The 17,022-nt window shown below is 46.4% G+C and overlaps 2 protein-coding genes across 2 annotated transcripts; both read right to left on the bottom strand.

Moving 5' to 3' along the window:
• Positions 1-3,550: 3,550 nt before the first annotated feature.
• Positions 3,551-4,549, bottom strand: LOC141995714 (olfactory receptor 52R1-like). Its single transcript, XM_074967059.1, has one exon. The coding sequence runs from the start codon at positions 4,547-4,549 to the stop codon at positions 3,551-3,553; it is 999 nt and encodes a 332-aa protein (XP_074823160.1).
• An 11,108-nt stretch (positions 4,550-15,657) lies between these two features.
• LOC141995639 (olfactory receptor 52R1-like) lies at positions 15,658-16,656 on the bottom strand. Its single transcript, XM_074966931.1, has one exon. It carries the CDS (start codon positions 16,654-16,656, stop codon positions 15,658-15,660), a length of 999 nt encoding a protein of 332 aa, XP_074823032.1.
• Between the last annotated feature and the right edge of the window lie 366 nt (positions 16,657-17,022).

Genomic DNA, 17,022 nt, shown 5'->3' with positions numbered 1-17,022 from the left:
TCCGGGTTCTAGCAGGGCAAGCAGCTGAGAAACTAGACCCACTAGAGGATGGGAAGAACAGATAAAAAACTGTTTTTCTGCAGGTTTCAGAGTAGCAGCCGTGTTAGTCTGTATTCACAAAAAGAAAAGGAGGACTTGTGGCACCTTAGAGACTAACAAATTTATTTGAGCATAAGCTTTCTGCAGGGACCCTGCTCCTTAGACAAAGACAGGAGGAAAGAGTTCTTGAAAAGTGAAAGGTGGACATCCGTGAACTAGACTGTTTCCTCCAATGTAGCCAGCTAGTCCCCTTGGCTTTGAACCTTAACTTCTGTTTGACTAAAGCATCTTCCAAAAAGGCTTTCAGGGCTAGATCCACAAAGGCTCTTAGGAAAATATTGAATTTAGGCGCTAATGCCTTTCTCAAACCCCAGCTCAGCTGCTGTCTAACCCTGAAGGAGCCGCAGATTCCACCAGTAGCCGGCACAAAGCAACCTGGGGGCTGACGCTGCTCCACAGCTAACGAGCTGCTCAGAGTCTTCACTCAGGCCTCAATTCCGCTGGGGGTCTCCAATCTGCTGTTCCCCTGCCCATCCCCCCCCCCCCCCGCGGGCCTGATCCGTTAGGCATTCTCAGATCATGCCTCCTGGATGAGGCCTTGCAGTTCGGGAATGTGTGTATGTACAAGTGTGTCCGTGTGTGTGTGTATGCGCGTGTCCACCTGTTTGTGTGTGTACACATGCATCTGTGTGTGTGCGTGCACCTGTGTTTGTGCACGTGTATCGCTCTGAGTGAGTGCGCGTGTGGGTATGTCTGTGTTTACATGCACATGTGCCTATGTATTTGCACCCCCAGAATATCCCATAGACCAGTCGCTTAGCGCCCTCCCTTGGAATGTCGGAGACCCAGATTCAAATCCCTAATCCACTAAAAGTTTTTTTGTACTAAGTTGTACAGCTCCAGCCGGAGACACTGAGGGACCCACCTGAAATTCTCATTTCCTGCTGCTCAGGGCGCTCACGTGGGATATGGGAGACCTGTCTTCAAGTCCCTACTCCAAATACGGTAGAGCAAAGATTTTGGATCTGGGTCTCCTACGTCTCTCGGGTCACCCACAAGAAAACCCTGATCTGTTCTAGGCATCTCGCTCTAGGAGAGGGCTCACTGCTGACAGTCCCATGTAGAAAAAACCTCCTCTCATCAGCTGGGCTCCTGGAGACACACATCAGTGGGAGTTAGGTACTTCAGGACCTTAGTGAACCATGAGAAAAAACCCACTGGATGATGATTCCCCGTGGACATCTCCTTGCTGAGATCTATCAGTTAGCCAGTTCTCACTCCATCTCATGAGTGCTCTAATGACACTGTCTAGTGCTAGTCTGTTAATCTGAATGTCATGTTGAACTAGGTGAAACAACTTGCAATGGTCTAAATGTGGACAAATTAGAGAGAGTCCAGTGGAGGTCAATGAAAATGATTAGGGGCTGGGGCACGTGCCTTACGAGGAGAGGCTGAAAAAACTGGGATTATTTAGCCTGCAGAAGAGAAGAGTGGGGGGTAGATTTGATAGCAACCTTCAGCTACCTGAAGGGGGATTCCAAAGAGGATGGAGTTAAAGGTGGAAGTTCTGTGTGCACGTGTCTAATTCTGCTCAGCCGAATTACTGAGTGGAACTAATTTTCCATACTTTTCAGATGGTATCAACAGCTGGTTGGTTTTTTCATGCTCTCTCCAGGGGGTGGGATAAAAGAGCTTGCGGGCACCTCACAGGAAGGAATTCCCAAGTGCGCTTTCCTGGGTTCTCAGGAAGGTTTTTGAATTTGGGTGGTGGCAGCGATAACAGTCCAAGGCCAGGGAATCTGTAACCTTGGGGAGTTTTAAGGCAAGCCTTTAGTGGCAAGTATTTTTAAGGTCTTTTGCAGGCCCCCACCTCCTGCACTCGAAATGTCAGAGTGCGCAAACAGCCTTGACAACTGGCAATCAAGACGGGATGTTTTTTTCTCAAAGATCAGCTCTAGTTCAAATGGGAATTAATGAAGGGCAGCCCTATGGCTGTGGGATGCAGGAGGTCAGAACAGGGTCCCTCAAAGCCATATAATCTACAAATCTTGCCACACCCTGGGTGCCACGTTTCGGGTCTGGGCAGGTTGAAAGGAATACAGGAAATTCAGTGCTCATTGGTGATTGCTACTCAATGCCACTGGGAGCAAATGAACCAGACTGCCTGTGATTCTTTGTGCACCCCTACTGCTAAGGAAAGAGAAGCGGCCCAGGCTTAGCTGGGAGTGGAGCACTGCCGACCGGAGCCAGAGGGGCAGGGGAGCAGCCCAGGGAGGAGAGAGCTGTGTAATCAGGAAAGCCAAAGGAAATTGGAGTTGCAGCTAGCAAGGGATGTGAAGGGTAACAAGAAGGGTTTCTACAGGTATGTTAGCAACAAGAAGGTGGTCAGGGAAAGTGTGGGACCCTCACTGAATGGGGGAGGCAACCTAGGGACAGATGATGTGGAAAAGGCTGAAGTACCCAATGCTTTTTTTCCTTCATTCTTCAAAGGCAAGGTCAGGCCCCAGACTGCTGCCCTGTACAACACAGTATGGGGAGGAGGTGAGCAGCCCTCCATGGTGAAAGAACAGGTTGATGACTATTTAGAAAAGCTGGACATGCACATAGGGCTGCAATACATCCAAGGGTGCTGAGGGAGTTGCAGAGCCATTGGCCATTATCTTTCAAAATTTGTGGTGATCGGGACAGGTCGAGGACAATTGGAAAAAGGCAATATAGTGCCCATCTTTAAAAAAGTGAAGGAGAAACTGGCGAACTACAGACCAGTCAGCCTCACCTGAAAAAAACATGGGGCAGGTCCTCAAGGAATCTATTTTGAAGCACTTGGAGGAGGGGGAAGTTAATCAGGAACAGTCAACATGGATTCACAAAAGGCAAGTCATGTCTCACCAACCTCATAGCCTTCTATGATGAGATAACTGGAGCTGCTCATATGGGGAAAGTGGTCCTTAAGTGACTTGCCACAAGATGTCAAACACGTTTATATAAGAGATTAGTAGATTTATTATTACTTTAATTTTCTTTCTTTTATGTAGGAATTAGAAACACTGCTCCTGTCAGCTAATTGCCAAGTTATCTGCCAAAACCCTAGAATTTTCAAGTGCCTAAGTACCCCCGGGGATCACAGTTAAAGTTGCCTGCCCCCCCCCCCACACACACACACCAAAATCTGAAATGAAGTCCCTGCAGCACGGTATGGTGAGGTGAAGACAATCCAGCAACTGATGGGGCAGGGGAAGAAGATGAGCGACCCATGGGAAGAGATGGGGCGGTGGGCGGAGCTTCAAAGTCCAGTTACCAGCAATTAGATGTGTGGCCACCCTATGAGTTAATGAGTTGTACACAGACCCATTTACTAGTTTGTCAGTCTGACACAGCATAGTGTGGTCAGGAAAGGATTGAATGTCACTTGTACTGTACAAACAGTGATTCAGGGAAGGGGGCCCAGGACCTTGTCCCCGTCCAGCTCTGCATGGAGCTCGGACTGAGAACAGAGCACCAGCAGAAAACTTTAGGTCCCTTTATGAGAAAAGAAATGGAGCAGCCTGTCCCGGATCTGTCTGGTCCTCACCCCGTAGATGATGGGGTTTAACATGGGGGGCACCAGGAAGGACACATTGGCCATGAGAACATGGAAATGCAGGGCCATATTGTGGCCAAACCGCTGCGTGAGGAAGGAGAAGAGAGCTGGGATGTAAAAGGCTAAAATGGCACAGAGGTGGGAGCTGCAGGTTCCCAAACTCTTAAGTTGGGTGTCCTTTGTGGGGAGGCTGAAGATGGCCCTGAGGATTTGGATATAGGACACAGTGAAAAAAAACACATCGAGACCAGTCACAAAGAATACCACAGAGAGGCCGTAGTAACTACTGATGTGGATGTCAGCGCAGGCCAGTTTCACCACAGCTATGTGCTCGCAGTATGCGTGGGGGATGATGTTGGTTCTGCAATATGTCCACCTCCTCGCCAGGAAGGGAGTGGGCAGTACGAGTATGCTGCCACGCAGCACCACGGCCAGGCCGATCTTGGCCACCACGGGGTTTGTCAGGATGGTGGAATGTCTCAGGGGGTCACAGATGGCCACGTAGCGATCAAAAGCCATAGCCACAAGAATCCCAGATGCCATCGTTGAGAAGCAGTGAATGAAGTACATCTGGGTGAGGCAGGCATTGAAATCGATCTCCCTGGAATTGAACCAGAAGATGCTCAGTGTTTTGGGCAGGATGGATGTAGACAGGACCAGGTCGCTGATGGCCAGCATGCAGAGGAAATAGTACATAGGCCCATGGACGCTCGGCTCCATCCTCACAATGAATAGGACGGTGAAGTTCCCCATGATGGCTATGGCGTACATGGTGCAGAAGGGGATGGAGATCCAGACATGGGCTGCCTCCAGGCCAGGAATGCCCAGCAGGATGAAGGTGGAGGGGTTGGTGAAGTCGGTTGTGTTGGAATTTGACATGGAGTAGGGCAGAAGGTGTCCAACTCTGAGGCAGAACGGTGTCTCCTGCATGTACCAGACGTTCCCCTGACTTCCTGTATGTGCTCAAGCTCTAGGGTGATGGTTGCAGGAAATATTCCTGGATGGAGAGACAATGTTAATATGAGACACTACATGCACTACTGGAGGTGTTCTCATGGGTGAAGCAGATTGGTCGCTCTTCACACACAGAGAAATGGTGTTTTCACACTTCAGGGAAATGAATTATGAACAACTGACCCTATTAATGCCTATTCCATATATTGTGGTGCTCCATGCATCAATAATTCTCACACGCTGTGGTGTGGGTAACATTATTAGGCATCAGCAGGAAATGCAATGAGACCCAGGCTAGAGGGCCTCTGCTGTAGGGATTTTCCCATTTCTCCAGTTGTTCAAAATCTGAGAGTGAAAAAAATCCAAACCTTTGCCAAGACATGTGCCGGGGGAAACATCCCAACTGCTACAGACCACTGGGCCAAAACCCCCCGGGCATCATTGATAGCAGCTCCATTGCTCATTCACAGCAATGACTAAAACAAAGACAATGTTCAAATGTGAAAGGAATGGGGTGGAGAATAACCAGCACTGGACATGCACTCAGGTTTGGTCACCCAGTCTCTATGAAAAACAGAGCAAATAAAAAGGGGGTTTCCAAGACTGGATATGAGAATGGGGGAGGTTGCCATATGTGGACAGAATGAAAAGTCTGGACTATTTAATTTAGAGAAGAGACAAAGAAGGGAGCATCTGATAGATGAGAGAAAAATAAAGAATGGAAGTGAGTACATTAAAATGGACAAACAGAGAACAGTTCCCAACCAGTAATATCTGTAGACACTTAGTGCTTTGAAAGGGCTAATTCCCCAAAGCTGCGGCAAATTATCAGCAAAACTGATTGGGAGGAAAAAATATAGACAGGGAAATGAGAATGAAAATTGGTAGCTCTTTAAAAAGTGTTCTTTAGAGAGTTAAAAATCCTCAATTCCACAATCAAAAAGTGCCCAACTTTGGCTAGAAAACCAGTTCAGTGGCAAAGTGAAGGCAGCAATAATGGGGGGGGGGGGGTGAAGAAATATAGAACTAATGGGATAAAGGGAAAATAGATAGCGATACATATTGGAAGCTTATGAAAATTGATAAGGGATGTAAAAAAATTGGGGAAAAATCAAAAGAAATCCTAGAAAAGGTTTAAGCCAAATCCTAGTGGGTGAAAAGAAACTGGTTAAAGTTGAAAAAAGGCAGATGTATTCACGATATAGTTTTGTTCTGCATTTGGAAAGAACCTTTATGATATACATATATCACACAAGGTGATGAAATGCTTTCCAGTCCATTAGCAGTCAAGGAGCATGTTAAAGAGCGTGCATGGTAGAACCTTAGAATTACGAACACCAGAGTTACGAACTGACCAATCAACCACACTTCTCGTTTGGAAGCAGATGCACACAATCAGGAAGCAGCAGAGCCCCCAAAATAGCAAAAATGGTAAATACAGGACAGTTCTGTGTTAACTCTAAAGCCCAAACAAACAAGGAAAAGTTAAAAAAAAAAGATTTGACAAGGCTAGGAAACAATGGAAAAGCTGGTTTGGGATTAGTTAACAAAAACGTCTAGGAATATAATTAATGACAGTCAACAACAAGGTTTGTGGAAAACCAGTTTTCTGAAATAAACCCAATCTCATCCTTTAATGAGAGTACGTTTGGCTAATCAAGGAAACTGCACAGATGCAAGAGACTGATTTCTCTGAGGTATTTAATTAAGTAAGGGAAAACATTCAGATAAAAATGAACACGCTACAGTATCAGTGAAGCACATATAAAATGGATTAAAACCTGGCAGATCTCAGAGAGCAGTTGCCAGTGGGCCTTTGTCACCAAATGGGGCTCTTTCTAGTGGGGTTCTGTGGGGATCAGTTCTAAGCCTGATGCGACTGAATATTTTGATCAGTGATCTGGAAGCAAACAGACAATCATTGCAGAAAAAAATTGGGTACGACCCAAAGATTGGCCAAGCAGTTACAATAAGGCAGCCAGGGCAGCCACACTGATTGATCTAGAGCATTGCAATACAGTCAAAAGACAAGTTATCATCTCAGAACAGAAATGCAGGCCCAACCCCCAGACTACGGGACAGTATCATGGAACACAGGGGCCCTGAAAAGGATTTTGGGGTCACTGTGGACGACCAACACATCATGAGCTCTCCGCGCGACGCCATGGTGAAAGGGCTGATGTGATCCTTGGATGCATAAACAGGGGAGTGGAGAGTTGGAGCAGGGGAAGCATTTTAGCTCTGCACACGGTATTGGTGAAAAACAACTGCGTCCAATTCTGGGGTCCACATTTTAAAAAGGATGTTGAAAAATTGGGAGAGTGCAAAAAAGAGCCGCAAAAATGCTTTGAGGCTGGAGAAAACGCCTGACTGTGAGAGACTTAAAGAGCTACAGCTCCTTATGTTATCAAAAAGACAATCAAGTGAGACGTTTATGAGGCGAACGCTGTGGGGCATAACAGGCTTTTGAATCCAGCGGAGAAAGGCAGAGCAAGATCCAGTGGCTGGAAGCTGAAGCCAGACAAATTCCAAGGGCAAATGGTTAGCACTGAGGGTTATAATAAGAGAATAAACACTGAGCGTGATGAATCATTGGAACAATCTGCGAAGGGAAGTGGTGGATTCCCAAACTCTGCATGTCAGATAAAGACTCAATACTTTTCTGGAAGATCTGCTCGAGGGCTTGTCCACACTTAAAAGTGTACAGCTACCGTAGTGCTTCAGTGTAGGCACTGCTTCTAAGGACAGCAGGGGTTCTCCCGGCTGCGCAGGTAATCCACCTCCCTGAGAGGGGGTAGCTAGGTTGACTGAAGCATTTTATGTTGACCTCATGCTGTCTACACGGAGGCTAGGTTGCTATAGGTACATCTTTCAGGGCTGTGGATTTTTTTCTTATTGCAGAAAACCCACAGAAATGTAGTTTTCGGTTTCATTAACAGAGGCGTAACATGCAAGTCATGGGAGGTGATGGCATTCTTCTACTCGGTGCTGGTCCGGCCTCAGCTGGAGTTTTGTGTCTAGTTCCGGGCACCAGTGTATAGAAAGGATGTAGACAAACTGGGAAAAGATCCAGAGGCGAGAGACAAAGCTGATCCAAGGTATGGAATACCAAGCATACGAAAAAAAGGCTGAAGGAACTGGGTGTTTTTAGTATGGAAAGAGGAGATTAAAGGGGGACATGATAGCCATCTTCGAATACTTGAAAGGGTGCCATAAAAGAGATGGAGAAATTTTCCCTCTTGTCACATAGCGCAAGACAAGAGGCAATGGGTTCAAATTACAGCACAGCAGCGTTAGATGAAATCTCAGGAAAAACTTCCAAAGAGTGAGAACAGGAGGGCAATGGAACGGACGCCTCGGGAGGACATGGAGGCTCCTTTGCTGGAGGTTTTCCAAAGGAGGCTGGACAGTCATCTGTCCTGGATGCAACAAATCCTGCATCTTGGCAGGCAGTTAGACTAGCTGACCCTTGTGGTGCCTTCTCACCCTGTGGCTCTGTGATTCATGATGTAAAGTCCTACTGTAGACGAGGGCTTTGTGAAACACAAGTTTTGGAGCCCAATACAGGGGTAACTAGGTGAAATTTAATGGCCTGTGTTACACAGGAGGTCAGACTGGATGATCAAATGGGCCCTTCTGGCCTTGAACCCTATGAATCAATCGATAAAGAAACTAGATCAAGCATTTACATTTACTCTGTCTCATAACACATGCAAAGGGAACATTCAATTACACTGATAGTCTGAACATATCATACTGATAAAAGAAAATTGTTTACATAATACCTATTTGGCCTGTGGAACTCCTTGCCACCGACATTATTGGAGCAAAGAGTTAAGCTGAATGGGATTCACAAATGGATTGGTTTCAGAGTAACAGCCGTGTTAGTCTGTATTCGCAAAAAGAAAAGGAGTACTTGTGGCACCTTAGAGACTTACCAATTTATTTGAGCATGAGCTTTCGTGAGCTACAGCTCACTTCATCGGATGCATACTGTGGAAACTGCAGAAGACATTATATACACAGAGACCATGAAACAATACCTCCTCCCACCCCACTCTCCTGCTGGTAATAGCCCATCCAAAGTGACCACTCTCCCCACAATGTGTATGATAATCAAGTTGGGCCATTTCCAGTACATTGTAAGGAGAGTGGTCACCCCGGACAAGCCACCACCAGCAGGAGAGTGAGTCCGCGTGCGTGGTCCCTGAAAAAAGGGGGGGGGAGAGGACCTGGATTTGTGCTGGAAATGGCCCACCTTGATTATCATACACATTGTAAGGAGAGGAGCAGATAAAAGTCAGGTAACAGCCCCTCTGTTAACAGCCAGATCCCTGGGTTTGTCGAGAAGGTGAGCTCCTCAGCAAAGGATGTGTACCTGTGAATCCTGAGAAGGAAGTGTCCTCCCTGGGAATCCCACTCAGGTAGCCGTGTCCCACACCTCTCTCACCCCAGCATCTGCAGGAGCATCCCACGCCGAGAGCCAACACACGGGCATGCACTGTTTATAATATAGCTCTGTGCAATCCCACAGGGTTTTGCTCAGCATCTAGCAGAGAAGCAGCATCTGGATGTAAACAGGCTGGAGACAAGCCTTTCTGCAATTCTGGGCTATTTATCCAGCTTTAGGAATAAACAGTAATTAAGGGAACTTCCCAAAGGACGATGAGAACTCTTGGGCTCTGTCCTCAGAGACAAATTGGCTGCTCTTTTTATTTGGGTATATTAAAAATGTATAGTTAATTAGGAAAAAACAGGGGCTAATGCCTAGATCTCCATAGCGACTGATAGCCTGTAGGTATCTAGGAGGGATGGATAGATAGTAGACAGACAGATCTGGAGAATGATGACTGAGACACAAACACTTTCTGGAGGCACACTGGACTGTCTAAGGCATCAGAGACCAGTAATTCTCATCAGTAACTATCATCATGTTGTGCAGCACCTTTCATTGAAGGATTTTGAAAATACCTAGCAAAGGAAAGTGACCATGAACATATCCCCATTATACAGATAAGTAAACTGAGGCACAGGGCGACATGAATTGTCCAATGTGACACAGAGATTGAGTGTCAGAATGAGAGACAGATCCCAGGAGATCTGACTGCCCTGCCTTAACCACGGTCTTTCCATCAAGCCAAGAGGGAAATGGACGCCCGCTCTGGCAGGGATGGTTCATTGGGGGGTATGCAGAGGCAAGCCAGGAAGAGGGAGTCTGATCCTTCACCATCCTCTGAAGGTGAATCTGAGGTTTTCAGAACTAGCTGCAGTGTGTGAGCTCCTCGCTCCTGTGAGGTGTGAACTCCAGGATGCCACTTCTGCTCCCACTCAGACACCTGCCAACGCATCACAGTCAGGGGGTCAATTCAGGGGAACAGATTCAATAAAAGCAACACCAACAGAATACTCCTGTGGATAGAGTGCAGCCAGGGGGCCTGACCTGGGGACAGAGGCCTCGCCCTCCCCCCACAGCTGCCCTGGAACAAGGGGGACCCTGTAGGCAGGATAGAGACTGGATTAGTGTTTGCACTGGATTTATTCTCTCCCTCTCAGTTCATTTCCTCCCAGGCTCCCCCAGGTGGAATTGAAGTCTAATGTTCCAGTCTGAGTCAGATTTTCCAGGAGTGCTTCGGCTGGAGGGTTCTTGGATTGCCACAGCTGAGCTATCTGCCGGCTCGTCTGGCTAATCGGGTGTATTTCTCCAGTGCAGAGTACCTGGGTTTTTAAGCACTGGAATGAGACTGAATGAATTCTCCTGTCCAAGCTGAAAGGGGGCACCATGTACACCTGTATTAAAGTTTCTAACACTCTGTAGCTGGCCAGCATGGTTTGACTTTCGTCTCTAGTTAAGGCAAAGGGGAGGGGATAGGCACTGATTTACCTGGTTTATTGTGTTGATTATTTATTATCATTATTTGTGTTGTGGAAGCCTCCAGAGGCCCAGCTCCAGTTCAGGGCCCCTTGTGCTGGGCCCTTCGCAAACACAGAAGGAGAAAGAGCCACTGCCCCAAGGATCTTATAAATGAAATTCAGACAAGACACAGCTCACGTGGGATGTAGGAGACCTGTCTTTAAGTCCCTACTCCAAATACAGTAGAGCAGAGATTTTGGATCTGGGTCTCCCATGTCTCTCGGGTCTCCCGCAAGAAAGCCCTAACCTGTTCTAGGCATATCGCTCTAGGAGAGGGCTCACTGCTGACAGTCCCATGTAGAAAAAACCTCCTCTCAACAGCCGGACTCTGGAGACACACATCAGTGGGAGTTAGGTACTTAAGGACCTTAGTGAACCATGAGAAAAAACCCACTGGATGATGATTCCCCGTGGACATCTCCTTGCTGAGATCTATCAGTTAGCCAGTTCTCACTCCATCTCATGAGTGCTCTAATGACACTGTCTAGTGCTAGTCTGTTAATTTGAATGTCATGTTGAACTAGGTGAAACAACTTGCAATGGTCTAAATGTGGACAAATTAGAGAGAGTCCAGTGGAGGTCAATGAAAATGATTAGGGGCTGGGGCACATGCCTTACGAGGAGAGGCTGAAAAAACTGGGATTATTTAGCCTGCAGAAGAGAAGAGTGGGGGGTAGATTTGATAGCAACCTTCAGCTACCTGAAGGGGAATTCCAAAGAGGATGGAGTTAAAGGTGGAGGTTCTGTGTGCACGTGTCTAATTCCGCTCAGCCGAATTACTGAGTGGAACTAATTTTCCATACTTTTCAGATGGTATCAACAGCTGGTTGGTTTTTTTATGTTCTCTCCAGGGGGTGGGATAAAAGAGCTTGCGGGCACCTCACAGGAAGGAATTCCCAAGTGCGCTTTCCTGGGTTCTCAGGAAGGTTTTTGAATTTGGGTGGTGGCAGCGATAACAGTCCAAGGCCAGGGAATCTGTAACCTTGGGGAGTTTTAAGGCAAGCCTTTAGTGGCAAGTACTATTAAGGTTTTTTGCAGGCTCCCACCTTCCGCACTCGAAGTGTCAGAGTGGGCAAACAGCCTTGACAACTGGCAATCAAGATGGGATGTTTTTTTCTCAAAGATCTGCACTAGTTCAAACAGGAATTAATCAAGGGCAGGTCTATGGCCTCTCTGATGCAGGAGGTCAGAGCAGGGTCCCTCATAGCCATATCATCTACTAATCCATCTAGAGTTCCCAGCAAGGATAACATTTGTCTGTTCCTCATTCTGGGTCCTTGCCACACCGTGGGTGCCACATTTCAGTCTTGGCAGGTGAAAAGGAATACAGGAAATTCAGTGCTCAACCATGCTTGCTACTCAATGCCACTGGGAGCAAATGAACCAGACTGCCTGTGATTCTTTGTGCACCCCTACTGCTAAGGAAAGAGAAGCGGCCCAGGCTTAGCTGGGAGTGGAGCACTGCCGACCGGAGCCAGAGGGGCCAGAGGAGCAGCCCAGGGAGGAGAGAGCTGTGTAATCAGGAAAGCCAAAGGAAAATTGGAGTTGCAACTAGCAAGGGATGTGAAGGATAACAAGAAGGGATTCTAAAGGTATGTTAGCAACAAGAAGGTGGTCAGCGAAAGTGTGGAACCCTTACTGAATGGGTGAGGCAACCTAGGGACAGATGATGTGGAAAAAGCTGAAGTCCTCAATGCTTTTTTTCCCTTCAAGAAAAGGAGTACTTGTGGCACCTTAGAGACTAACCAATTTATTTGAGCATGAGCTTTCGTGAGCTACAGCTCACTTCATCCAATGCACTTGCATCCGATGAAGTGAGCTGTAGCTCACGAAAGCTCATGCTCAAATAAATTGGTTAGTCTCTAAGGTGCCACAAGTACTCCTTTTCTTTTTGCGAATACAGACTAACACGGCTGCTACTCTGAAACCTTTTTTCCTTCAGTCTTCGAAGACAAGGTCAGCTCCCAGACTGCTGCCCTGTACAACACAGTATGGGGAGGAGGTAAGCAGCCCTCCATGGTGAAAGAACAGGTTGATGACTATTTAGAAAAGCTGGACATGTACATGGGGCCGGATGCAATACACCCAAGAGTGCTCAGGGAGTTGGCGGATGTGATTGCAGAGCCATTGACCATTATCTTTGAAAGCTCATGGCAACTGGGCAGGTCAAGGACAATTGGAAAAAGGCGAATGTATTGCCCATCTTTAAAAAAAGGGAAGAAGGAGAACCTGGGAACTACAGACCGGTCAGCCTCACGGGAGAAAATCATGAGGCAGGTCTTCAAGGAATCTATTGTGCTTGGAGGAGAGGAAGTTAATCAGGAACAGTCAACATGGATTCACAAAAGTCAAGTCCTGACCAACCTAATTGCCTTCTATGATGGGCTCCCCCTAAACCAAAGTGGAGCCAGCCTGCTGGCACTTCACATTAAAAAGGTTGCAGAGCAATTTTAAAACTAAGAGATGGGGAAAGCCGATCGCTGCAGAGGCGCACGTGGGTCGGACAGAGATTTCTCTTAGAGGAGAGTCTATTGAGAGAGATTATCTAGGTTTTAGTCAGGAGGAGGGGAATGGAGGAGGATAAAGTAGGGGCCAGATCAGATGAGAAACATGCACATAAAGAATCTGACACATCAGAAAAGGGCAGACAAATAAAGAGAGACAAGTTTTTAAAGTGTTTGTACACAGATGCTAGAAGTCTAAATAATATGGATGAACTAGAGTGCCTCATGTTAAAGGAGGATATTGATATAATCGGCATCACAGAAACCTGGTGGAGTGAGGACAATCAATGGGACACAATCATTCCAGGGTACAAAATATATCAGAAGGACAGAACAGGTCGTGTGGGCGGGGGGGGGGGGGGGAAATGCACCTATATGTTAAAGAAAATGTAGAATCAAATGAAATAAAAATCTTAAATGAATCCACAGGTTCCATAGAATCTCTCTGGATAGTAATGCCAGGCTCTAATAAGAATATAACAGTAGGGATCTATTATCGACCAACTGATCAGGACAGTGATAGTGACAATGAAATGCTAAGGGAGATTAGAGAGGCTATCAAAATAAAGAACTCAATAATAGTGGGGGATTTCAATTATTCCCATATTGACTGGGTGCATGTCACCTCAGGAGGAAATGCAGAGACAAAATTTCTCGATACTTTAAACGACTGCTTCTTGGAGCAGCCGGTACAGGAACCCACAAGGGGAGAGGCAACTCTTGATCTAGTCCTGAGTGGAGCGCAGGATCTGGTCCAAGAGCTAACTAGAACAGGACCGCTTGGAAATAGTGACCATAATATAACAGCATTTAACATTCTTGTGGTGAGAAGAACACCTCAAAAGCCCAACACTGTGGCATTTAATTTCAGAAAGGGGAATTATGCAAAAACAAGGAGGTTCGTTAAACAGAAATCAAAAGGTACAGTGACTAGAGTAAAATCCCTGCAAGCCAAATGGACACTTTTCAAAGACACCATAATAGAGGCTCAACTTAAATGTATACCCCAAATTAAAAAACACCGTAAAAGAACTAAAAAAAAAGAGGCACAGTGGCTTAAGAACCATGTAAAAGAGGCAGTGAGAGATAAAAAGGCATCTTTTAAAAAGTGGAAGTCAAATCTTAGTGAGGTAAATAGAAAGGAGCATAAACACTGCCAAATTAAATGTAAAAAAAAGTATAAGAAAAGCAAAAAGGAAGTTTGCACAACAGCTAGCCAAAAACCCAAAAGATAACAACAAAATGTTTTAAGTTCATCAGAAGCAGGAAGCCTGCTAAACAACCAGTGGGGCCCCTGGATGATCGAGATACAAAAGGAGCACTTAAAGATGATAAAGTCATCGCAGAGAAACTAAATGAATTCTTTGCTTCAGTGTTCAGAGCTGTGGATCTTAGGGAGATTCCCAAACCTGAGCTGTCTTTTATAGGTGACAAATCTGAGGAATTGTCACAGATTGAAGTGTCACTAGAGGAGGTTTTGGAAATAATTGATAAACTTAACAGTAACAAGTCACCGGGACCAGACGGCATTCACCCAAGAGTTCTGAAAGAACTCAAATGTGAAATTGCAGAACTATTAACTATGGTTTGTAACCTCTCCTTTAAATCAGCTTCTGTACCCAGTGACTGGAAGATAGCTAATGTAACACCAATTTTTAAGAAGGGCTCTAAAGGTGATCCTGGCAATTACAGACCGGTAAGTCTAACGTCAGTACCGGGTAAATTAGTTGAAACAATAGTAAAGAATAAAATAGTCAGACACATAGAAGAACATAAATTGTTGGGCAAAAGTCAACATGGTTTCTGTAAAGGGAGATCATGTCTAACTAATCTGTTAGAGTTCTTTGCGGGAGATCCAGTGGACATAATGTACTTAGATTTCCAGAAAGCCTTTGACAAGGTCCCTCACCAAAGACTCTTATGTAAATTAAGTTGTCATGGGACAAGAGGGAAGATGCTTTCATGGATTGAGAACTGGTTAAAAGACAGGGAACAAAGGGTAGGAATAAATGGCAAATTTTCAGAATGGAGAGGGGTAACTAGTGGTGTTCCCCAAGGGTCACTCCTAGGACCAATCCTATTCAACTTATTCAGAAATGATCTGGAGAAAGGGGTAAACAGTGAGGTGGCAAATTTTGCAGATGATACTAAACTGCTCAAGATAGTTAAGACCAAAGCAAACCGTGAAGGCCTTCAAAAAGATTTCACAAAACTAAGTGATTGGACAACAACATGGCAAATGAAATGTAATGTGGATAAATGTAAAGTAATGCACATTGGAAAGCATAACCCCAACTATACATGCAATATGATGGGGGCTAATTTAGCTACAACTAATCAGTAAAGAGATCTAGGAATCATTGTGGATAGTTCTCTGAAGATGTCCACGCACTGTGCAGCAGCAGTCAAAAAAGCAAACAGGACATTAGGAATCATTAAAAGAGGGATAGAGAATAAGACAGAGAATATCTTATTGCCCTTATATAAATCCATGGTACGCCCACATCTTGAATACTGTGTACAGTGTGGCACAGCATAGCGTGGTCAGGAAAGGATTGAATGTCACTTGTACGGTACAAACAGTGATTCAGGGAAGGGGGCCCAGGACCATGTCCCCAGCCAGCTCTGCACGGAGCTCTGACTGAGAGCCAGAGCACCAGGAGAAAATTTTAGGTCCCTTTATGAGAAAAGAGAAGGAGCAGCCTGGCCCGGATCAGTCTGGTCCTCACCCCGTAGATGATGGGGTTTAGCATGGGGGGCACCAGGAGATACATGTTGGCCATGAGAACATGGAAATGCAGGGCCACATTGTGGCCAAACCGCTGCGTGAGGAAGGAGAAGAGAGCTGGGATGTAAAAGGCTAAGATGACACAGAGGTGGGAGCTGCAGGTCCCAAAAGTTTTGAGCCGGGCGTCCTTTGTGGGGAGGCTGAAGATGGCTCTGAGGATCTGGGTGTAGGACACAGCAATAAAAAGCACATCCAGACCAGTCACAAAGAATACCACAAAGAGGCCGTAGTATCTACTGACGCGGGTATTGTTGCAGGCCAGCTTCACCACAGCTATGTGCTCACAGTATGTGTGGGGGATGATGTTGGTTCTGCAATATGGCCACTGCCTCGCCAGGAAGGGAGTGGGCAATACGAGTATGCTGCCACGCAGCACCACAGCCAGACCAATCTTGGCCACCACAGGGTTTGTCAGGATGGCGGAATGTCTCAGGGGGTCACAGATGGCCACGTAGCGATCCAAAGCCATGGCCACAAAGATCCCAGACTCTATCACTGAGAAGCAGTGAATGAAGTACATCTGGGTGAGGCAGGCACTGAAATCAATTACCCTGGAATTGAACCAGAAGATGCTCAGTGTCCTGGGCAGGATGGACGTAGACAGGACCAGGTCGCTGATGGCCAGCATGCAGAGGAAATAGTACATGGGCCCATGTAGGCTCGGCTCCCTCTTCACAATGAATAGGATGGTGAAGTTCCCCAAGATGGCTATCACATACATGGTGCAGAAGGGGATGGAGATCCAGACATGGGCCATCTCCAGGCCAGGGATGCCCAGCAGGATGAAGGTGGAGGGGTTGGTGAAGTCGGTTGTGTTGGAATGTGACATAGAGTAGGGGAGAAGGTGTCCAACTCTGAGGCAGAACGGTGTCTCCTGCATGTACCAGACGTTCCCCTGACTTCCTGTGTGTGCCCAAGCTCTAGGGTGAGGGTCGTAGGAAATATTCCTGGCTGGAGAGACAATGTTAATATGAGACTCTACATGCGCTACTGGAGGCTGTTCTCATGGGTGAAGCAGATTGGTCGCTCTTCACACACAGAGAAATGGTGTTTTCACACTTCAGGGAAATGGATTACGAACAACTGACCCTATTAATGCCTATTCCATATATTGTGGTGCTCCATGCATCAATAATCCCTACACGCTGTGGTGTGGGTAACATTATTAGGCATCAGCAGGAAATGCAATGAGACCCAGGCTAGAGGGCCTCTGCTGTAGGGATTTTCCCATTTCTCCAGTTGTTCA

The sequence above is a fragment of the Natator depressus genome, chromosome 1 (genome assembly GCF_965152275.1).
Source record: "Natator depressus isolate rNatDep1 chromosome 1, rNatDep2.hap1, whole genome shotgun sequence".
Taxonomy (NCBI): Eukaryota; Metazoa; Chordata; order Testudines; family Cheloniidae; genus Natator; species Natator depressus.
Note: the sequence above shows the minus strand (reverse complement) of the source record. Positions and strands in the feature narration are given on the sequence as shown.